This window comes from Canis lupus, chromosome 5, assembly GCF_011100685.1.
Source record: "Canis lupus familiaris isolate Mischka breed German Shepherd chromosome 5, alternate assembly UU_Cfam_GSD_1.0, whole genome shotgun sequence".
Taxonomy (NCBI): domain Eukaryota; kingdom Metazoa; phylum Chordata; class Mammalia; order Carnivora; family Canidae; genus Canis; species Canis lupus.
In genome coordinates this window covers 76072350-76095157 of record NC_049226.1, presented here as the reverse complement: position 1 = coordinate 76095157, position 22808 = coordinate 76072350, and the positions used below count along the sequence as shown (strand labels likewise).

General features: G+C 60.9%; 3 protein-coding genes across 9 annotated transcripts in view; 1 reads left to right on the top strand and 2 right to left on the bottom strand.

Annotated features, from left to right (window-relative positions):
* Positions 1–1212: 1212 nt before the first annotated feature.
* On the bottom strand, positions 1213–5891 carry CTRB2 (chymotrypsinogen B2). Its single transcript, XM_038538311.1, has 7 exons — positions 5734–5891; positions 3765–3868; positions 3582–3661; positions 3401–3479; positions 2984–3164; positions 1844–1977; positions 1213–1432 (listed from the first exon to the last, which is right to left on the bottom strand). Exons 1-7 carry the CDS (start codon positions 5786–5788, stop codon positions 1271–1273), a joined length of 795 nt encoding a protein of 264 aa, XP_038394239.1. The 5' UTR covers positions 5789–5891; the 3' UTR covers positions 1213–1270.
* A 6325-nt stretch (positions 5892–12216) lies between these two features.
* On the top strand, positions 12217–15634 carry LOC479649 (chymostrypsinogen B1-like). The gene is given in 7 exon segments (NM_001197055.1): positions 12217–12314; positions 13314–13417; positions 13521–13600; positions 13907–13985; positions 14301–14481; positions 14558–14691; positions 15362–15634. Coding segments are annotated over 7 exon segments (792 nt in total). The 5' UTR covers positions 12217–12262; the 3' UTR covers positions 15524–15634.
* Positions 15635–20308: 4674 nt separating this feature from the next.
* BCAR1 (BCAR1 scaffold protein, Cas family member) overlaps positions 20309–22808 on the bottom strand; it is a 36430-nt gene continuing 33930 nt past the window's right edge. For all 7 annotated transcript variants that reach the window (XM_038538304.1, XM_038538306.1, XM_038538305.1 and 4 more), the window contains exon 7: positions 20309–21309. In XM_038538304.1, the coding sequence (XP_038394232.1) occupies positions 20797–21309 (513 nt within the window). In that variant the 3' untranslated portion in view covers positions 20309–20796. The remainder of the gene's footprint in view (positions 21310–22808) is intronic.

The window sequence follows — 22808 nt, the reverse complement described above, 5'->3', positions numbered from 1 at the left end:
GAGAAAATGTTTCAAATTCTGTAAAGGCGGGGCACCTGGGTGGTGCAGTCAGATGGGCGACCGACTTGATTCCAGCTCAGTCCGTGATCTCTGGATCATGAAATCGAGCCCCGCCTCCGGCTCCGAGCTAAGTGTGGGCTTGGAGTCCCGCCTCTCCCCCTGCCCCTCCCCAGTGATCGCACGTGCCCTCTCCCTCTCTCAAATAAATGCAGTAATCTTTAAAAAAAAAAAAATCTGTAGGGGATCCCTGGATGGCTCAGCGGTTTGGCGCCTGCCTTCAGCCCAGGGCATGATCCTGGAGACCTGGGATCAAGTCCCACGTCAGGCTGCATGGAGCCTGCTTCTCCCTCTGCCTGTGTCTCTGCATCCCTCTTTCTCTCTGTGTGTCTCATGAATAAATAAAATCTTTAAAAAAATAAAAATAAAATTTTAAAAATCTGTAAAGGAGAAGTTGGTAACCGTTTCCCCTCCGTGTGCCATGCGAGCAGCACTGCTGCGCAATTGGCTGATAGACAGGGGCGTCTCTATGGAACTATTCCAGACAATAGAGGAGAAAGAAATGTTAAAATTAAGCTGCTGCCATTGTGCAAACCCCAGGAAAAGCAACGAGGCTCAGGCAGGTGGGCTCGCCTCACAAAAATAGGGGCCCGTCCCGACGCCTCCTAAGGAAGGAAGCCGGCTCCCACCTACAGCCTGGCCAACAGCGCTGAACCCCTACATTTAACTGCTGAGGCCCAGAAATGCAGAGGACACGGAGGGAACTGAGAGGACAGAGGGGCCCGGCGCTGGTGCTGGCCTGGAGCCTCCTGGAGCTACAGAGGCTCACTGCCCTGTGGGGGCGCTGGGACCCCAGCAAGGACCGGCAAAGGACACTGGAAGGGAGGGAGAGGGAGGACCTGCGATGCAGGAGCACATGGTGCCAGGAGTAGGTTTCATGGGCAGGCTGTCTGGGTCCCTGAAGCTCACCCTCTAGGGCTATGGACTCCATAGCCTGGCCAGGACAGCTCCCTTCCAGAAAGCTCCTTGGGTAAAGCTGGGTCCAGTAGGTAGAAGTAAGGTTCTACCTTAGTTGGTGGAGTCCCAAGCCAGGAGGATGGGAAATGCGTACAGCTTCCCTAAGAAGTCAGGAATGTTAACAGGGGGCTGACAAGGTCACCCCAGGGGGACAGCCCCATGTCTCCTGGGCCACACAGATACAGGCATACTCAGTGCTTCCCTTTATATGCCTTTATTGGAAACACTTAGGGTTTGGGTAGTGGGAACCAAGAGCTCAGTTGGCAGCAAGTATTTCCTGAACCCAAGGAATGAGCTCAGTGACACGGGAGTACACAGCAGGAACAGAGGTGGAGCAGGTGCCGCTGCCCCAGGACACGATGCCCACCAGGGTCCAGGCTCCATCCTTCTGGCAGACCAGGGGGCCACCAGAGTCACCCTGCAGGAAGAGAAGGGACTCGTTTCCAAGGCCGAAGCGGGGTGCCAGGACCCTGGTGTGCCCCGACCTGCCCCAGCCCAGGTTCTGTGCAGGGAAATGACCAGCGTAGTGTGGGCACGGGGAGCGGGCAGGAGCCCCCAGCTGTGGCCCCATGGCAGCCCCAGCTGTCACCTGCTCCCGGAGGGCCTGGGGCAGCGGGCTAACCCTGACCGGGCCGGCGTCTGCACATCGGGCTGGACACATCGAGCTCAGGGGGGCTGGCGGGAGGACGCCATCGCCCCCGGGAGCCCTGCACCAGCTGGGCCAGGGGGAGCAGGTGCCGCAGAGAGGAGCCGCCCTCCCGACCCGAGCAGGGCCTGGGCAGGGCAGGGCAGGGCAGGGCGACGGCGGGGAGGGCAGAGCCGGGCCTACCATGCAGGAGGAGACGCCGCTGGCACCGGCGCAAATCATCACGTCGGTGATCTTGCTGCCCCAGAACTTCTTGCACTCGGCGTTGGACAGGAGGGGCAGGGCCGCCTGCTGCAGCTTGTCGGGCGTCTTGTTGGCTGCGGGGACACAGCCGGCCGGGGGATCAGGCCGCCCCAGGGTGGCAGGGACCAGCGGCCGCCTGGAGACCCCGCCTCCCCTGCCTGGTCCTAGTCCTTGGCCATTGCCACGGCCCCGGGACCCGAGCTGCCGACCTCCCCTGAGTGTCGCCCGGCTCCCGTGGGGTAGCTGAGACCACCCCCCCCTCCCCCCGGCCCTGGGAGACGCTGGGGGGCGCTGTCTCCCAGGGAAGGGGGCTGACACCCTCGGCAGGGGACACCGCGGGGGCCCGCCGCTCTGGGGGGGGCACAGGAGGGAGCCCCCTCCCCTGGCCGCTCCTGTCCTGTTAAAGGGCCAGCAGGGGAGCTGGGGCCTGGGCAGGAGCAGCGAGGACCACGTTGCAGGGGGAGTGCAGGCGGGGAGCAGCCGGGGACCGAGGGGGGCCCCCACCCCCTGCACCCGGACGCCTGAGCGGCTCAACACGGCCACTGTCCTCGGGTGTGGGGAGCAGTCGGGCCGGGGATGGGGCGACGGGCCCCGGTGCAAGGCGGCGGGGGCGAGGCTTGCTGGTCCTTGGCTGCTTCTCAGCCAGTTCGTCTTCCAGCAGAGTATTTATGCTGATCTTTTAAAAAGATTTTATCTATTTGTTAGAGAGAGAGAGAGAGAGAAAGAGAGAGAAAGAGAACGAGGGGTGGGAAGCAGCAGAGGCAGAGGAGAAGCAGAGTCTCCTGTGTGCAGGGAACCCGAGGCGGGACTCGATCCCAGGACTTGGGATCATGACCTGAGCCAAAGGCAGATGCTGAACTGATTGGGCCACCCAGGCATCCCTCAGCTCATCTCTATTCATGTTCGGTAGGTTTTTCATTAAGAGAGTTTTAAATAAACAGAAAGATTTATGGCCGCGCTGCATTTTGGAAAAAAAAGAAAAAGGGAAAAGCGACTTGGGTGCCCCCTGGAGACTTCCTGCTGCTCAGGCGGCCCCAAGGCCAGACGCGTGCCCTGGGAGGACATGCCAGGTGGCCTCACCGTTGTACTTGGTCCGCCCCCAGCCGGTGGTGACGCACATCAAACCCGGGGGGAACTCGTCGGTCGCCTGGGGCAGGCACACGGGGGACACGGTCTCGGAGAAGCGGGCGGGCGTGGCCAGCTTCAGCAGGGTGATGTCGTTGCGGACCGTGAACATGTTGAACTTGGGGTTCTTGAACACCTGTGCGCGGAGCCAGAACAACCGCGTTAGGCCCTCGGATTCGCCGGCAATCTGAGGGCTGCAAGGAGGCAAGTTCTTTTTCCGGTGCCCCCGAGGGGACACGGACCCACAGGGGCCCGGAAAGAGAAGTCGAGGCCCACCCCGGCCACCCCGGGCGCTGCGTCTCAAGCAGCCGAGGGGCTGTCCTTCCCGCCCCTGCCCCCGCGCCTCGGCCAGGCGGCGGGGCTCGGACGCACCTCGGCGATCTTCAGGACCTGGATGTTCTCTTCACTTGAGCTCTGGTCAAACTCCCCGGCCACGACCAGGTGAGAGGTCCTGGGGGAGTCACGTGGAGGTTAAGGCCTGGGGGTGGCTCCTGCTCCCTCCTCACCCCCCAAAATAGCCAGAAGCAGAGCCCTGAGGCTGCCCGGGCCTCACCTGACCCCGCAGTGGGCGGCCGTGACCACCCAGTCCTCGCTGATGAGGGACCCCCCGCAGAAGTGGAAGCCGGTGCTGTCCTGGAGGAAGACGCGGAGGGTCAGGCCCAGCTGGACACCAGCGGCCCCCAGCCCGGCTCGTACCCCAGTGTGTCCCCCACTCACGTACAGACTACCCCCTCACCTGCAGCGACACCTGCCAGGGCCAGGAGCCCGGGACGGCGTCTTCCCCATTGACGATCCTGGACAGGCCGTTCAGGACAGGTTCGATGGCGGGGACCCCGCAGTCTGAGGGGGGCGGGCAGCAGGGGGCAGGGAAGAAGGCTGAGGCCCAGGGCCACTCTGCAGAATTCCTGGCTTCTTCCAGGCCAGGGCAGGACCCCACACCGCCCTCCTACCGCCCCCAGGCAACTTGGGCTGCGCTCCTCAGCCCGCAGGCACGAGGAGCCCCACGTACACCTGCTAACCCGGTCGTGCCGCCAAGGCCGCGGAGGACGGGGGGCCGGGCTGCTCCCACCCGAAGCCTTCGACGAAGGAGCAGAAAACAGGCTGAGAAATCAGCCCGCGGGGCTGGACTCCCAGGCCCAGCCTTCTTGCTGTAAGGCCTCAGGGGGTCACTGAAATCTCCACTGCTCACCCTCCTCAGTAAACTGGGGAGCAAACAGGACTCACCTCACAGGTCAGAGCTCGCCTGTCGGATGGGGGGAGTGGCATGAACACCGCTAGCCCCAGTGCACGGGGGCCTAGAACCTGGATGCTCTGCTCAGGCGGGGTAGCCAGTGGTACGTCCCAGCCTGCCGTGCCCACACTGAATTTCCTCCTCCAGAGAGTTCAGGAACTATTCTCGTATAAAGGTTCAGTGTCTTAATTAGCTAATAAAACAGGACTTGGATTCCGCACCACGGAGAAAACAGAAAACAAGGGCTTGAATTGTCACAGACGGTGAGAAAAGATGGGTGTACTTAATCTGTCTGTGAGGCATTCGCTGTGCCAGCACCTGGGGAAATCTCAGCACCTGTGCAAGCAAAGTTAGGGTCTCGCAGCCCCGAGCACCAGGCAGCCCTCCTCGAGGTGACACAGGCCAGCACCTGCCCCACTGTCCCTGCATAACCCAACGCAGAGCATTATTGCCAAAACGTAGGTCATCGTACTAATCACTTTCTTTGTAACACTAAAAACATTTGAACTAAACCAGGACGTATTTACGCAGCTGACTACGGTGATTACAGTGAATGGGTCTCTGTACCAACAGGGATAAATCTAAAACGTTACACCTGAATGGGTGGGAAAAGCCCCCCCTTTTTGTTTCTGTGTTTAAGTAAACTGTCCTTGTGGGGCTCGAACTCTCCACCTTGAGTTCAAGAGTCGCATGCTCTACCGACTGTGCCGGCTCAGGTGCCCCAGGCACATTTTAAAATTGATGTAGAGTATAATGCTGTTTGTGGAAGTTTGTACACATTCCATACAGTGTTTATGGATTTATAAATATGTAGTAAATTGGTAAAACCCGCACAGAAATGAGGCACAGCAAGCTTGGCATCGGGCTTACCTTCCACCAGGGGAGGAGGGGGAGGGTGGCTTTAGCTGAATCTATTTTATGTTTTAAAAAAAGAAATACCTGAAGCCAGTCTGCTAAAAAGTAATATTTGCAAAACCCTGATGTAAGTACATGGTTGTCATATTATTTTCTGAATTTTTTTTTCTCTTTCTTCTCCTTTTTAAATGGAAAATAAAGGACTTCACAAGTGCCTGGCACAATAAATAAAAACCCGAGGAGGGGGGCTGAGAGTCTCCTGCGACACACCCCTACTCTGCTTGCAGCACCCCGCCTGAGCCGCTCCAGAGGCCGCAGAACTCGGTGCGGCCCAGACTGGTCTCGGGCAGCCCCCTGGCTGGGGTGTACGTGCTCAGAGAACCCCGAAGGACCTCTGTGCTCCCTGCAGCCTCAGCGTGCCAGTCTGGGCAGAGGCCCCAGGTGCAGGGAAAGGCTCACCAAACTCCCTCTTGGCTGGGCCCCAGGGCTCACTGCGGACAGAGTCCCCGGGCTCCTTCGGTGGCCTGGCTGCAGGGCCGCTGAGGACTGGGGACCTCTGTCTCAACCCGCTCCAGGCCTGGCAGGCCAACCCTGGGATCCCCGGGGTCCCGACACTCACGACTGGAGGCGGCCCCCACAAGGGCGAAGCAGGAGAGAAGCCACAGAAAGGCCATGTTGCTGCGGTCAGGAAGGCGTGAGGTGACCACTGCAGGGGTCCTCCTTTTAAGTCCCCTGGGCCACCCCAAGCCCTGCCCAGCTCCTTTGGCCCTGCCTAGCTGGAGAAGCCTGAGAGCCACCCTCCCCATTTTCCGAGGACCTTGAGCGATAAGTGGGGGTCAAGCCCCTCTCACAGGCTGGCCTGGCTCTCGGCCCGGGATGCCCCAGCCCCTGAGAAAAGGGCAGCTGCTCTGATGCCATGTCACCCCTAAGACTTGGCAATACCTGGCATCCCGAAGGCTCTGTGGGCAGCGTCAGCATCCCGGCCGGGAGCCTGGGCCCTGCAGAGCCCAGTCTGGGCGGCCTTTAGCCAGTCCCAGGGGCAGGGACCCGGCGCTGCCAGGGAGGAATCCCAGCTCCTAACCAGAGGCAATCCCACCTGGGGACGCCTCCAGGACAGTGACCATACGCTGCAGGTTCTCAGTAAAGAGTATTTTCAACCCAATATCACCTACAAGTAAAGTAGCCTACACATGCCCTGGGTTACCCAGAGGGTCACCTTCAAACCACCTCAGCCAAGCAGCTTCTGAGCGTAGGTCAGGCTGCGTCAAGGTCAGGGCGTCACCCCCATGGAGGCCACCAGCAGGTTCTAGGTGGACAGACAGGCTGACAGGCTGTTGCGCATCGAGCTCTGGGCTCTGAATCTCTTTCTGTGGTAACTCACAGTTTGAGCCACTGTAGATAGCTCCGTGTCCTATAAAATGGAGTGTTGATTCCACACCATTAAACGACACACAAGGAAACAGAACAGAAACGATGTTGATGGTCCCAGAACAATGAGAGAAGGAAGGTGTACATAAAAGGGGGGTGACGCATTTGCCGCAAGTAGGGGCCGAAGGAGCTCTTAGCAGCAGCCCCTGGTGTAGGCGCTGGATGCTCACATGCACACAGCACAGGGCACCCCTGTCCTCATGAGGCCGAGAGCCTAGGGACAGAGACAGACACCAGAGGGACAGGAATGTGATGTCGTGAGCCCCATAGTCCAGGCAGGAAAAGGAGAGTGCTGCTGTTCTGGAAGGTGCTCTGGGCCTCAACCCTGAGCCGGTTTGTAGAGGAAGGTGGGCTGGGAAGGAGGCCGGGGCACCCCGGGAGCAGCTGGCCAGTGAGCGGCACAGGGTCACTGCCCCTGACTGGAACTGCATCGGCCTGGAGGTTTGGTCGTGGTCTGTAGAAGCGCTGCGTGCTTCCCGGGGTGGGGTGGGGGGCAGGGGCTCTGCCCAGGGGGTGGGGGGGCGGGCTCCCGGAGGGCCCCCAACGGTGGGGCAGGGCTGAGGCAGCCGCGTTTCCAGGGTCGCAGGGAGCCAGCGGCTGGGTGCTGAGCGCTAACCGGGTCTGAGCTTTCTGATCCCTCTGGCTGTGTCCCCCACACCCGGGGCCAGCTGGGGGCCAGCCCTGGGCGTGAGGGTGAGCAGTCCGCAGTGAGCCCACACTTCCGCTGCAGGCCAGGGTCATTCACATTCGCTCGGCTTCTCTTCTTTTTTTCCTTCCCTTATTCCAAGCAGGGAGCCAAGCCAGTTGGATTTTCCTTGCCTCAAGGACTTTCCAGAACAGACAACGGCGCCCGAGGCCCTGGCTCTCCGGTCTGCTCGGAAACTCAGCCCCGGCCCACTGGCGTGTAGGGGGAATCCGGCCTCAGATGCTTCTGGAAGGGGAGGGAGGGCTCCCCCAGTCCCGGAGGTGAAGGCGGGGTGTGCGTCTCTGCGGGGGGCGCGGGGGGGCTCGGACTTTGACAGAGAGCCAGGCCCTGGGGCGAGCGAGGGGTCTGTCGGCGACAGCGCCAGCCGCGCCTGCCCGCCCGCAGCCAGTCCTCATTCTCGGCCACACCCGGGGCTCCCCGGGGTGAGGGGGCCGGGAGCAGGGCCCTGGCGGGGGGGACAGAAGCCCGGGACTGCTCTGGCTTGGCCCCCGGAGGCGCCCGCCGGCAGCCCGAGCCCATCGCGGCTCCGGCCTGACACACGGGCCACGGGCCCGGAGGGGCGCTCGAAGCCACGGGCGGCGGCGACGCAGGACTCAGACGTGGCTCGGGCTGCCCCGTGTGGCTTTCGAGGTGCCAGCGTCACCGGCACCGTGTGGCCTCTCGCTTGGCCACACGCGCAGGGGCCCCTGGGAAGGCCAGACATGGATCCGGCTCCCCTGCCTCGGCGGGCCTCAGGTGCTCGGCGGCCTGAAGGCCCAGAGGCTGGTCCTGGCCGGCGACGCCACTAGGAGTCCAGCCGCCGTTGCACAGGCCGGCCGCCGCCTCGCCGGCAGCAGAAAGCGGCCGCCAATTGTGAGACAGTTCCCACTTTCAAAGATATTAAAACGTAAAAACATCTTGTCTGAGAGATGATCACATATGTTCAGGGCAGCGGGGCGGCTCACGGGTTAGGCATCTGCCTTCGGTTCAGGTCATGGGCCCAGGGGCCTGGGCCCCAGCATCGTGTGGGCTCAGCTTGCTGAGGGGCTTGCGCCTGGACCCCCCGGGTTCCTGATGACGCTGGGAGCCTCTTAAGAAACTGGGTGCCTCAGCTTTGGCTCACGGTGTGGTCCCAGGGTCGAGTCCCGGTGTGGTCCCAGGGTCGAGTCCTGCATCGGGCTCCCTGCAGGGAGCCTGCTCCTCCCTCTGCCTGTGTCTCTGCCTCTGTCTCTGTGTCTCTTATGAATAAACAAAATCTTAAAAAAAAAAATTGTCCTCCTAAATCTGCAGAGTCCCTCTAATAGAAAAACCTTTTTTTTTTTTCTAATAGAAAAATCTTAAAACTGACATTTCTTGCATGCCCATGTGTAGAGCTGAGAGTCACCTTACTACAAGGAGCAAAAGGAGGGGACGCCTGGGCAGCTCAGCAGTTGAGTGTCTGCCTTTGGCTCAGCCTGCTTCTCCCTCTGCCTCTGTCTGCCTCTCTCTGTGTCTCTCATGAATAATAAATAAAATCTTAAAAAAAAAAAAGGAGCAAAAAGAGGAGTGGGCTGGGGAAGGAGCGAGCAGCAGCCCAAATGGCCCAGTGAGGGAACAGTATGTAAATTTTGGGGTGCTTATGATGTGCAGCACCGCTCCTAATACAGCCGAGAACACAAGTGAATCACAAAACCATTGGGCTGAGTGAAAGAACCCAGATACAAAGACAACGTACAGTATGGTTCCATTTATAGAAATTTCTAGAACAGGCAAAACTTATGGTGAAAGTAATAGGAACAGTGGTTGCTGGTTACTCCAGAGAAGGGGGAACTGGAAAGGGACATCGGGAAATTTCTGGGGTGACGGCATCTTGTTTCTTGGTTGTGGTGTTGCTACACTCTGGTGTGCGTGTGTATGTACATATGTAAACTCATCCCTCTGTTCACTTAAGATCTGCGTGTCTCATACGTAAATTATACTTCAATATATCTTATTTTTAATAAAAAAGAGAGTTGGGATTTGACCTCCTGAAAGACAGGTCTTGGAGAAGAGGGGCCCCTCTACCTACGGAAACTAACATCGAGGTCCAGCGCTGAGCAACGCCGCAGGCTGAGTCCCCAGCGCGAAGGAAGCCCTCGCAGGGCGCTGCAGGGCCCGGTCCCCCACGGCGACGCCCGCCCAGAGCCAGAGCCGGGCGCTCCCTCGCGCTCGCTGCAGGCCCGGGCTGTCCCCATGCCCATGCTGGGGTTCCCAGCGCGCACGTGGACCGGGTCGCCCCGAGCAAATCGCACTAAGCCACAGCTTTTCCAGGAAGAGCGTCCGCACTGCCCGCTGAACACGGTTCGCGCTGCCGACGTGCAAGCAGGCGCCCGGGGCTGGGGCGCTGGGGAGCCCGGGGCTGGGGCGCTGGGGAGCCCGGGGCTGGGGCGCGCTGGGGAGCCCGGGGCTGGGGCGCTCGGGGAGCCCGGGGCTGGGGCGCTGGGGAGCCCGGGGCTGGGGCGCTCGTGGAGCCCGGGGCTGGGGCGCTGGGGGAGCCCGGGGCTGGGGCGCGCTGGGGAGCCCGGGGCTGGGGCGCTCGGGGAGCCCGGGGCTGGGGCGCTGGGGAGCCCGGGGCTGGGGCGCTCGTGGAGCCCGGGGCTGGGGCGCTGGGGGAGCCCGGGGCTGGGGCGCGCTGGGGAGCCCGGGGCTGGGGCGCGCTGGGGAGCCCGGGGCTGGGGCGCTCGGGGAGCCCGGGGCTGGGGCGCTCGTGGAGCCCGGGGCTGGGGCGCGCTGGGGAGCCCGGGGCTGGGGCGCTGGGGAGCCCGGGGCTGGGGCGCGCTGGGGAGCCCGGGGCTGGGGCGCTGGGGAGCCCGGGGCTGGGGCGCGCTGGGGAGCCCGGGGCTGGGGCGCTCGGGGAGCCCGGGGCTGGGGCGCTCGGGGAGCCTGGGGCTGGGGCGCGCTGGGGAGCCCGGGGCTGGGGCGCTGGGGAGCCCGGGGCTGGGGCGCTCGGGGAGCCCGGGGCTGGGGCGCTGGGGAGCCCGGGGCTGGGGCGCTGGGGAGCCCGGCGGGGCCCCGGCCAGGGCGCGTCGGAAACGCCAGCGAGAAGCGGAAGCCGGGACATACCCGCGGCCGTCGGCTTGGCTGGAGGAACCACGGGGTCCGGAGGTGCGCGCTCATCCTAACCGCAGTGGGTGCACGAGCGGCCCTCCCCGCCCCCACCTCAGCTGCGCGCGTCTCCAGACCTCCCAGACCGCGGCCCGGGCGCGGGGGGCGCGGGGGGCGCGGGGGCGCGGGGGGGGACGGGACGGGGGGGTGCGGGCGGGTCCCCCGCGCGACCTCCGCCACCGGCCCCGCCCCCGCCCCGTGGGCCCCGCGTGCCGTGCGGCCCGGGCCCCTGACCGCCGGGTTCCCTCCGCGGCCGCACGGGTGGGAGGACCGCGTCAGGCCGCCCCGCCGCGTGTCCCGGGGCCCTGGAGGCTCGTCGGTGCCGACCCGGCGGGCGCCCCCAGGCCCGGGCCCGCCCTGCTCGGGCTCGTGCCTGCGCCTCGACGGCCTCCGAGCTGCGCTTGGCGCACCCCGCCGGCCCCCCTGACTTAGCAACGCTGAGGATAACTCCTTAGCTGGTAGGAATGGACATTTTACTTTTTTTTTTTTATTTGCTCTTTTAAAAAAAAAATTCTTTTTTTTAATTTACTTTTACTTTTTTTTTTTTTTTCTTAATTTACTCCCTCTCCTTTCCCCGTGTAAGCTTCCTAAAAGAAGGAGAAATTTGGGTTGCTTTTCCTTTGCTCCACTGCACTATGGGCCTAGTAAGCTGGGCTCAAAAGGATAAAGGGGCTTGCATAGGTAGCCTGGTCTCGCTGAGGGCCGCCTCTGCCCCCTGTTCTGTGCCCCGCTTTTCTATCTGAGAGTGTGGCCATCCCTCACCGTCATCAGACTGTCTTCTAGAATGTGAGAAAGGCATCAGTAGGAAATTCAGGAAGGAGTACAGAGGATCAACCAGCATGGATCGTGTGAGGCCTGGTCCTAGCTCAGATGGGTCATGCGCCGCGTAATGTGGGATCCATACCACAAGCATCCTCATTTCACATACTTAGAAACAAAACCAAAGAGGCCCCGTAACCTGCCCAAGTCCACACAGCCGTTTTGTGCTGAGACCTGTACCGCAGAGCATGCCACTGTCATCAGTGCGATGGAAACTAAAAGCAGCTGTGAGATAATCATTTTCCTTGTGTGTTTTGTGGGGCTCACACTGTACCTGGCAGGCTCACCCTCAAATTTCTCCTTCCCCAGTTTCCCAAGTGTTGAGAAAGGGCCCCACTGCTTGCCCTGTCGCCCAAGCCAGAAGCAGGCTCCCTGCCCACCCCCACCCCCTACTCCCCATTTCCTGTCTGATCCAGCCTCCCCTGGGCTCTCAGTGGGGCCATGGCTCCAGGTTGCCACATGCTCGATTCCAGGGGTCCATGGCACCCGTGAAACCCAGCCTCCTGTGAACAGGCAGCAGGAAGCTTGCCCCTATGAGCCATGCTGCACATTAGCCCAGGTGATGGCCCCAGATATTTCAGGGAACCTTCATGGAAGCTTCTTGGCCATCCCCAGGACCAGGAGGGGCATCCTCAGCCCCCTGGCCACCCGCACCTGGGTCTTCACACCTCCTGCCTCCTTGACCCCACTGCCCAGGGGTTTTGAATAACTAACAGGCCAACTAAACTTCCTGCCCAAGGTCCTCCAGCCCATGGGAGAATCGGCTGGGCCTCAAACCCTGCCCAGGCCTGGCTGCCGTCGAGAGTTCCTTCCTGGAAGACGAAGCCCAAGTTTTCTGAGCCCTTCCCTGTGGCTGTGGGTCAAGGGCCACTTTGTTTGGCCCTACCTTTGCCCTTGACCCAGACCTAAGCTCAACCATGGGCCACAGCTGTTGCTGTCCCAGGCCTGATGCCAGCCCTGCTCTGGCACATCCTACCTACTCGGGCACATGCCCAGGAAAGGGATTGTCACCTCAAGGTTTGCTGATAACAGCTTGTTGGATATAATGGGGAGCTCCCCAGGCAGGCGCCCCACACCTCCCTGACCACGTACCATGGCTTTCCTCTGGCTCCTCTCCTGCTTCGCCCTCCTGGGCACAGCCTTCGGTGAGTTTGGGGCAAGCAGAGGCCAGGAAGGATGTCTCTGCTCCCCGTCAGCCCCTGAGGCCAGAAAGGCAACAGGGTCCCTGCTCCCCGTGCAGCTGCACACCGTGGTGTGAGCCTGAGTGGGTCTCTCTCTCCACCTGAGCCTCAACAGCTGGGAGGATTGGACTGGACTAGCCAGCAGGAAGCCCCCAGGAGGAGGTGGGCCTTCCTGCGACTGACCCAAGAGGCCTCATACCCTGTGCAAGGGACAGGGAAGACAAATCCAGTGGGGGCGAAGAGTCTCAGAACAGCTAGGGGCTCCCAAATGGGTGCAGAGGGTAAGCAGGTGGGCAGGTGTAGCTTGGCCATCACCAGCGCTTTGGAGCCCTTGAACCTGGCACTTTTAAACTTGTGTTCACTGAGCACTTACTATGTGCCAGGGACAGAGCAAGTTCCTGCTTTTCCTGCTTAGTCTTCTTGCATCCTTTTTTTTTTTTTTTAAGGATTTATTTATTTGAAAAAAAAAAAGGATTTATTTATTTGAGAGAGAGAGAGAAAAAATGAGTAGGAGAGGGGCAGGAGGAGAGGAGAGAAGCAGACTACCTGTTGAGCCCAGAGCTCAGTGCAGGGGTGGAGTGCCGATCTCACAACCCTGAGATCATGACCTGAGCCTGAAATCAAGAGTCGGATGCTCAACAGACTGAGCCACCCAGATGCCCCGTCTTCTTGCATCCTTATCCCAACTTTGTGAGGTTAGGCAGCAGCTGTATGATCCCCTCTGCGCAGAGGGGGGAATGATGAGAATGCTCAGCCAGGCGGCACGGGGCTGGGTTTCAGACCCCCAGAGCCCTGCCTCCAGCCCATGCTGGGGCCCTGCCACCACCTCTCAGCCCACCTGTTGGGCTTGTCTGGGCTGAAGCACAAGTCAGACTGAATTTCCCTGGGGTTCCTGGGAGAGTAGGACCTGGGCAGGGAGCCCGCGGCCCCCACCCTCCACCCCTTACCTCACACCCCCTCCAGGCTGCGGGGTCCCCGCCATCCAGCCGGTGTTAAGTGGCCTGTCCAGGATCGTCAATGGGGAAGACGCTGTCCCGGGCTCCTGGCCCTGGCAGGTGTCCCTGCAGGTGAGGGGGTTTTCTGTATGTGAGTGGGGGACACAGTGGGGTACAAGTAAGGCTGGGGGCTGCTGGTGTCCAGGTAGGCCTGACCCTCCCCATCTTCCTCCAGGACAGCACCGGCTTCCACTTCTGCGGGGGGTCCCTCATCAGCGAGGACTGGGTGGTCACTGCTGCCCACTGCGGGGTCAGGTGAGGCCCAGGGTCCCCAGGAAATCCCTTGGTAGCGGGGAGACTCAGAACTGAGGGCTGGACCTAGGACATCCTTGTTCCTCACTTTCCTTCTTTCGGAATGTGTAGAAAACCCTGCTGGTCTCCCAAAGTCACCAGGAGGGAAACACCTGGTGGGCTGTAGGTGCAGTTGTTTCGGGGGCGATGATTGATATTTTGAGCTCCCATCTCTGAGCACGTGCACAAAGGGACAGACATGTACCCTGCACCCCAGCAGGCCCCACCGCCTCACAGCAGGAACCCCCTCCCTTCTCTGGCCCTCTCCAGAACCACCCACCAGGTTGTAGCCGGGGAGTTCGACCAGGGCTCAGATGCTGAGAGCATCCAGGTGCTGAAGATTGCCAAGGTATGGTGGCCCTGGGGTGACCCCAGCACAGCAGGCCCTCGGGAGTGCACAGCCCGGGCTGAGGCCTGAACACCCCCAGCTGCTCCCGACTGCCCCGGCACCCCATTGGGACGGGGCGGAGCAGAAGGCAGCGTGTCCAAAGTCCACATCTTGGTCCCAGCCCTGACCTCTGGCTCTTGGGGCCGCAGGAGGTGATCTGGGGTAGCCTGGCGCCTGGTCCACGCCCCCCCCCCGCCTCCTCCCAGCCCCCCATCGCCGCAGCTGTCCACCCCACCCCACAGGTTTTCTTTTTTTTTTTTTTTTTTTTCCCCACAGGTTTTCAAGAACCCCAAGTTCAACATGTTCACCATCAACAACGACATCACCCTGCTGAAGCTGGCCACACCCGCCCGCTTCTCCAAGACCGTGTCCGCAGTGTGCCTGCCCCAGGCGACCGACGACTTCCCTGCTGGGACCCTGTGTGTCACCACGGGCTGGGGCCTGACCAAACACACCAGTGAGTGACCTCCAGCTGGGGGTGGGGGGATGGAGAGCGGGGCTCTGCCTGCTGACCACCCACCCTGCCCTTCCAGATGCCAACACCCCCGACAAGCTACAGCAGGCGGCCCTGCCCCTCCTGTCCAACGCCGAGTGCAAGAAGTTCTGGGGCAGCAAGATCACCGATCTTATGGTCTGTGCGGGTGCCAGTGGCGTCTCCTCCTGCATGGTATGGCCTCCCAGACTCACCTGGCACCCCCTTCCCTCTTCCCTCCCAGCCTGGGGTGGGTTCAAGCGAAAGCCCAGGCCAGGGGTCTTGGCTGGAGAGAGGAGATGGAGTAACACACAGGCCTCTTTGGAGGGCCGGACACTCTCTCCTTGGAATTCATGCTTGACCAGTTGTAAACACGGTTAGCTCTCCCGGCCGATCACCAACGACCTCAACGGACGGGTGCCCGAGCAGGGGGCTCTGGTCTTGAAACCCACCACACTGCAAAATTCCATTGAAATCAGGGACTGAGCAAATGGCACCCCTGGAGCAGAGCAGTACGCAGCCTGGGTAGTGGAGTGTGGTGCCCAGGTGTCCGCAGATGGGGTCAGACAGCCCTTCTCCCTCACCACGGCTCCACGGCCAGGCTGGCACCAGCCAGGCTTCCTTCCTGTCAATCAAACCAGCTTTATCAGGCCTCTATTATAGGGCCCAGGCGATGGCCCAGACGCACAAGGGCATAAACCACAGAAGTTGCTGCTCGGTCATTCTTTCATCCCCCTCCAATACTGGTGTGCTGGGTGTCTACTGGCTGTCAGGCTCTGGACTGGGCTCTGGAATAAGGTCCAGGGGCCCCTAGGGCCAGGCCACCTGGGCTGCTGGATCTAAGCCTCCTCCCCTCTCCCTGCAGGGTGACTCTGGTGGCCCCCTGGTCTGCCAGAAGGATGGAGCCTGGACTCTGGTGGGCATCGTGTCCTGGGGCAGCGGTACCTGCTCCACCTCCACTCCTGGCGTGTACGCCCGTGTCACCAAGCTCATACCCTGGGTACAGCAGATCCTACAAGCCAACTGAGTCCCCCACCCCCACCCTGACCTCTCTGCAGACCCTGCTTCCACAGAGTCTCCATAAAGCAATAAAAGACACATTGATGATGTCTCCTGTGTTGGGGCCGCTGAGACCGCATTCTGCTCTTGAACTTGCGTCTTCACTGGGACAAATGGCAGGGGGTCCTTGGCGGGGGGCCCTCTGTAGTCTTGCTCCTAAGAGATGAAGTGGGACCTTGGTCCCCCCCACCCATCCGTGCCCCAGGGAGTGGGCAGGGAGCGGGCATCTGGGGCACGAGCCAGCTGCTGGCTGCACGCACCTGTGGTTCTAAAGAACCTTCCCAGGAGCAGCCCCTGGGCTGCCTCTTTCCCAGGCCTGCACAGGTGCCAGGTGCTTCTCAGCCCAAGGCCACATGATAAGGACAGGATGGCGGGGCAGGCCGTAATTGGTGGGCTGGGGGATATAACGGGGGTCCTTTGGGCAGACCCTATCGCATCTCCCAAGCCACACACCATGGCCTTTCTCTGGGTTGTCCTTGGCTTTCTTCTCTTTGGCAGCAGCTCAGGTAAGCGCAAGGTTCAGGCAGGCCTGGCGGACCCAGATCAAGCCTCTCCACCCCTGGCCCCCACAGCCCAGAAGGGCCAAGTCCTCACACTCCCAATCACCCACCCCGGCTGGCCCCACAGCGTCCCTTCTCAGGCCCCCTTGGGGCCTCTCCTCCGCTCCCTGCTCCTCCTCTGCCTAGAGGTCCCTCGGGCCCCTCAAACTCAACTGGACCTGCTGGACCTGCCTCATCCTGGCCTCCTCCATCCACCTAGAAGCCGGGGGTCGTTCAGGTTCCTCCATCATCTGCATCTGTCCCTGAGCCGTAGGAATCCTGCGTGGGGAATGTGTCCCTGCCCTTCTGTCCTCTGGGTGGAGTAGCACTCTGGCCCCACAGACCTGCTCCTGCTGCAGGGACAGCCCTGGGGACTCAAGCAGGACATCCCAACCCCAGGCCCCAGACCCTTGGGTTTGGAGCTGGAGGGATGCTCCTCTCGGGGCTCATGGTGGGGCGGGGAGCTGGCTACCTGGGTCTCCAGACCCAGCTGTCTGGCTCTAGGCCCCAACTCCAGATGCCCCCGGCCTCAAGGACCCTCCTCCACAAGAGCACCAAAGGCAGCGGCCGGCTGGGTGGGGAGGGGCTGAGGGCCCTGCAGCGGCCAAAGCTCTGGGGGTAGGTGGCCACAGAAGCCTGAAGTGCCGGGCCTTCCCCCCCGGCCCCCTTGCGGCATCATCCACTGACCAGCTGCTCTGTCCCTGGTCCCCAGGCTGTGGGGTCCCTGCCATCCACCCCCAGCTGAGTGGCTTGTCCCGGATCATCAATGGAGAGGATGCTGTCCCCAACTCCTGGCCCTGGCAGGTGTCCCTGCAGGTGAGGGGGAAGCCGGGCGTGGGGGGCTTCGAGTGGGAGGCGTGTGGCAGGAGGCAGGGCTGACTGCGCCTCCTCTCTCCCAGACTAGCTCCGGCTTCCACTTCTGCGGGGGCTCCCTCATCAGCCAGCACTGGGTGGTCACGGCCGCCCACTGCGGGGTCAGGTGAGGCAGCACCGGGGGTAGGCGCCCCCGGGGGCGGGAGCAACCTCACTCCTTCCCCAACAGCCCCTCCAGGCACTGCGAGCTGGCAGGAGGGTCTAGGCAGGTGGCAGCTGGGGAAGGAGCTCCTGTGTCCCGCTACAGGCAGAGCCGCGGCCCTGGGAGGCAATCCCCGGCCTGTGCCCCCCGCCCCCCCAGACCCCAGCCTGGTCTACCCCCGGAGGCGGGCCCCGTGGGGGCGAGTGGCTGTCACCTCAGCAGGCACTCTTCCCGGGCACCCTCCGAGGTGGCCAGTGCCTGAGCACCCTGTCTCTCCAGGAAGAGCCACCTGGTGGTGGCTGGGGTGTCCGACCACAGCTCTACGGAGGAGGCCGTGCAGGTGTTGCCCATCGCTGAGGTACTGAGGCTCACGGCAGCGCTGCCCGGGGGTGGGGGGGTGGGGGGTAGTGGGGGGCCCCTCTGCTCAGGCCTCACCCCCTCAGATTTCTCAGTCCAGAACCTTCTTTCCCGAGTCCTAAAGCTCCTTTACAAATACTGAAGGAGGTCGTTTCCGATTATAAAGTTAAGTTTTGCTCACTGAGGAAAAGCACAAAAATGTAAAAACTACATACCACCACCGTGCCAAACGCCAGCTTCCAGGGGCTCTGTCTGCAGCTCCATCTGCGTTCCTTTCTGGGCGCCCGCCCCCCTTCCATCTCCCCTGGAAGATGAAGAGCCCCCGCCCCGTGTCCCCAGGTTTTCGAGCACCCCCTGTGGGGCCAGGATCTGGGCCCCTACGACATCGCGCTGCTGAAGCTGGCCGCGCCCGCCCTGCTCTCGGCCACCGCGTCCCCCGTGTGCCTGCCCGGCGCCAACGCCAGCTTCCCCGCGGGCTCCCTCTGCGCCACCACGGGCTGGGGCAGGACCCGGTACAACTGTGAGTGTCCCGGGGGCTTCCGCAGGCAGGCTCCTTCGGCTCCAAGTGCTGAAGCCCAAGCACGTCCACTGCGAGTCATAAATCTATTTCTTTAAAACCGTCTTAATGAAAAAGCTACCGAACTAGAGTAGAGATGAGCGTAAATACTCTGCTGGAAGACGAACTGGCCGAGAAACAGCCAAGGACCAGCAAGCCTCGCCCCTGCCGCCTTGCACCGGGGCCCGTCGCCCCATCCCCGGCCCGACTGCTCCCCACACCCGAGGACAGTGGCCGTGTTGAGCCGCTCAGGCGTCCGGGTGCAGGGGGTGGGGGCCCCCCTCGGTCCCCGGCTGCTCCCCGCCCGCACTCCCCCTGCAACGTGGTCCTCGCTGCTCCTGCCCAGGCCCCAGCTCCCCTGCTGGCCCTTTAACAGGACAGGAGCGGCCAGGGGAGGGGGCTCCCTCCTGTGCCCCCCCAGAGCGGCGGGCCCCTGCGGTGTCCCCGGCCGAGGGTGTCAGCCCCCTTCCCTGGGAGACAGCGCCCCCCAGCGTCTCCCAGGGCCGGGGGGAGGGGGGGGTGGTCTCAGCTACCCCGCGGGAGCCGGGCGACACTCAGGGGAGGTCGGCAGCTCGGGTCCCGGGGCCGCGGCAATGGCCAAGGACTAGGACCAGGCAGGGGAGGCGGGGTCTCCAGGCGGCCGCTGGTCCCTGCCACCCCGGGGCGGGGGGTCCTGATCCCCCCGGCCGGCTGTGTCCCCGCAGCCAACAAGACGCCCGACAAGCTGCAGCAGGCGGCCCTGCCCCTCCTGTCCAACGCCGAGTGCAAGAAGTTCTGGGGCAGCAAGATCACCGACGTGATGATTTGCGCCGGTGCCAGCGGCGTCTCCTCCTGCATGGTAGGCCCGGCTCTGCCCTCCCCGCCGTCGCCCTGCCCTGCCCTGCCCAGGCCCTGCTCGGGTCGGGAGGGCAGCTCCTCTCTGCGGCACCTGCTCCCCCTGGCCCAGGCCAGCTGCCCTGGCCCGGCTGGTGCGGGGCTCCCGGGGGCGATGGCGTCCTCCCGCCAGTCCCCCTGAGCTCAATGTGTCCAGCCCGATGTGCAGACGCCGGCCCGGTCAGGGTTAGCCCGCTGCCCCAGGCCCTCCGGGAGCAGGTGATAGCTGGGGCTGCCATGGGGCCACAGCTGGGGGCTCCTGCCCGCTCCCCGTGCCCACACTACGCTGGTCATTTCCCTGCACAGAACCTGGGCTGGGGCAGGTCGGGGCACACCAGGGTCCTGGCACCCCGCTTCGGCCTTGGAAACGAGTCCCTTCTCTTCCTGCAGGGTGACTCTGGTGGCCCTCTGGTCTGCCAGAAGGATGGAGCCTGGACCCTGGTGGGCATCGTGTCCTGGGGCAGTGGCTGGTGCAACCCCTCCTCACCAGGGGTGTACACCCTTGTCACCAAGTTTATTCCTTGGGTTCTTGAAATTCTGGAGGCCAACTGAACCCTGTCCCATCCACTTCTGAAAAACGCAAATAAAACCCCCAAGAGCAACCACATGCCTCTTCTTTGTGTCTTCACTGGGGTGCGGGGGGTGGGAGGATGGCTGCCTTCACCGGGGTCTCCTCTGTGGAGTTCGGAGCCGAGGGCTGACAGATCCTACCCTTTCTGCATAGAGGTAGGGAGAGTGAGGCCAAGGTCCCATGCAGGACAGTCAGAGCCAGGAGCAGCACCTGGGTGCCAGACATACCCCGAGAGTCTGGGGAGGACACACTCACTGATCCAGGGCAGGGGCCCTCTGTGCCCCCACACCCCAACCTGGAGGCCAAGTCTACATGTAGTTCAAATAAGACACTTTGGAAGAAGTCTCACAAGCTGAAACAATGAGCTTCTAAGAGCAAAGTTCCGAGTGAAGCCGGTGAAAGCGAGTTTAGGAGGAACGAGCGTCCCCAGTGGTGCCTTCAGTCGGCCTTGGAAGGCGCGGCCGCAGAGCCCAGCAGGCTCCCGGAGGCCCTGCGGTCCGCACTGGCTTCCCTCAGGCCTCGCCACCCTCCTCGGCCGCTGCGCTCAGGTCCTGCTGTTTGATGTTGGCTCAACTTCTCTCCAGCAGCCTTGGCTCCCAAGGTCTTGGGGCCACTGGCAGACCTGCCCCCACCTTGCAGAAGATGCCTGGCCAGGCCCTGTTTCTCAGGCTTTAGTTTTCTCCTGAAGGGACCCAATCTTTCTTCAGCGTCCTGAGAAGCCACCCACAGCTTCACCACACACCCCCTCAATCTGCTGCTCCTACCCTGTGGTTCCCAGAGCAAGGACACACCTGCCCACATCCACGAACCCTCCTGGCTCTCACACTTCTTACACCGGAGGCTTTTCATTTTTAAATTTTTATTTAAATGTAGACTATTAGTCAAATGATTGGAAAATCAATAATGAAAAATAGTGTTTTAGAGTTTTTCTCCTGGTATAGTGGCGCTTGCGCTGCAGGGGGCTGGGGACATGGCACTCCTGTGGCGCCAGACTCAGCTCAAGGGGTCATCTGAGGCCATGTGGGTCAAGGGGCCTCTGTGCCCAGGCCTAGCCCCCAGCGTACTCAGGGAAGACCACCAGCCCACTCCTCAGCCTCGGTTCCTGCGGGCCCAGCTCTGCTTGAGCTCCTCTGAGGAGACACCGTCCCATATCCTGCCCCATCATAAATATGTACAAATCCCTGCACAGTCTGGGGCACCAGGCCCAGGCAGAGCTGGGGTGCCTGTCCCCATGCCTGCAGCACGGCAACCCTCTCAGGGCAGGTGCCCTGGGCAGCTGGGACCCTCGCTGCCCTACTCCCCTGACCCCCATCCCTCTGGTCATCTGCCCTCAGGCAGCAGCCAGCTGGCCCAGGACCCGGCGGAACTGCTGAGTGCTGTGCCCTAGCTCCTTGACCCTGTCCACCATGTCCTGAGCAGCGGCAGGCGAAGGGTACTGCAAGGCAGCGGCCTTGGTGGTGGCAACAATGCCACGCAGGAGGTCACACAGCAGGTTGCTGTAGTGGGTCACCTGGCTGCGCACGTCGGCCGCCTTGGCCTGCCGTGACAGTGTGTCCCCAATGAACACCAGCTTGTGGGCACTGAGGATGACGAACTTGCTGTGTGCCACGAAAATCTTGGGGGGCTGGTTGGTGGCCACGGCAGTAAAGAAGGCATCCACCGCGTTGGTCAGGGTGGTCAGGTTCGCCTCGCACTGCTCCAGGTAGAAGAGCAACAGCTGCCGGTCCGAGGGCCCCAGGCTGCCTGTCCGCCCTGGGGCCAGGGGCTGGGCCGGGGTCCAGTTGGCCAGGTCATGGTCTATGGGCCGTGACACTTCCTGCTCCAGTCGCTCAAACTGCTTCAGCTGGGGCGGAAGGAAAGCAGAGTGAAAACCGCAGCCACACAGCCCAAAGGAAATAAAGGGCTGGCTCCCGGCAGGAGTGTGTGACACAAGCCACCTCCATGCTACAGGCAGAGCACCAGCCTCCCTGAGTCTCCCTGTAGCTTCTGCTGATCCCAAAAGATATGATTCCATCTATGTAAGATTTTTGAAATAACAAAATGATGGAAATGGAGACCAAATGAGCAGTCGCAGTGGTTAGGGACATTGGTCTCTTGGTCTGGGTGTTGCTGTCTATTTACTTAGGATGCTATCACTGTGGGAAACGGGGTGAAGGGTACCTGGGACAGTTTCGTACTCTCTCAGCAACTCCCTATGAATCTATATATACTTTAAAACAAATCAAAAAGAAAACCACATTTTGTTTTTAACGTAGATGTTATAAATAAACAGGGGCGCCTGAGTGGCTCAGCTGGTGAAGCGTTCCCCAGGTCATGATCTTGTGGGATCCAGCCCTGTGTCTAGCTCTGTGCTCAGTGGGAGTCTGCCAGGATTCTCTCCTCGCTCTGCTCCTTCCCCCACCCGTGCTTGTGCGCACGCTCTCTAAATTAAAAAAAAAAAAAAAAAATCAAATACACCAAGCAGAAAAAAGGATAGCTGTCACCTGGAATCCCATGCACTCAGACGTTGCATGAAATATAATCTGATGAAATATAATCCTGGTAAATTATCTTTTAGAACGAAACACTAAAGTATTTGCAGATGAAATGATGTAATGTCTCCAAAATGGTTTGTGGGGCAAGGGTGCCAGATAACCAGGTTAGCAGTTGTGCTGAGAGGGGTTGGGGGTGGGTGAGTGGTACCCAGGGGACTGCCTTCTTTAATTTTATAAAGGTATTCAATTTCCCATAATAAAAACCTTAAACAGAAGAAGAAATATAGGAGGAGCTATAGAAATATAGCTTAGTTGGTAGAGCATGTGTCTTGATCTAAGGGTTATGAGTCTCAGCCCCATACTGGGTGCAGACTTAAAATCTTTAAAAAAAAACTTAAAATCTTAAAAAAGACTTAAAAATCTTTAAAAAAAATGAAGAAAGGTCACAGTATTTGTAAAACTTCAGAAAACAAAATTCACATAAACAAATGGTGACTATTCTTCAAGATGCTTTCCTTTAAACATGAATATTCCTATCTCCTTTTTAATTAGACTAGACACATAGCACATGTGCCCCCAGAACATGGGAGTTACGGGACCCACCCACCTCGCAGTCAAAAACCTGTGTGTAACTTCTGAAAAGGCCAACTACTAATCAATAGCCTGTTCCCTGGAAGCCTTATCAATAACACAAATAGTTGATTAACACCTATTTTGTACTTTACAAGTATCATATACTGTTTCCTTACAACACGGAATTGTTTCAGTATTTCCACACTACGTGGTTCATCTCCCTGTTTTTTCAAACTGCCCTCATCTCCAATACATTTATTGAAAAAAATCCAGATATAAGTAGATCCATGCAGTT

What these genes read in the sequence shown, in the direction of transcription:
- CTRB2 (XM_038538311.1), bottom strand. Translation starts at nt 5,788, where the DNA reads ATGGCCTTTCTGTGGCTTCTCTCCTGCTTCGCCCTTGTGGGGGCCGCC. An exon ending in TGTGGGGGCCGCCTCCAGTC is followed by an intron (nt 3,869 to 5,733) that starts GTGAGTGTCGGG and finishes CGCCCCCCTCAG; the next exon opens with ACTGCGGGGTCCCCGCCATC. An exon ending in CCTGGCAGGTGTCGCTGCAG is followed by an intron (nt 3,662 to 3,764) that starts GTGAGGGGGTAG and finishes GTCTTCCTCCAG; the next exon opens with GACAGCACCGGCTTCCACTT.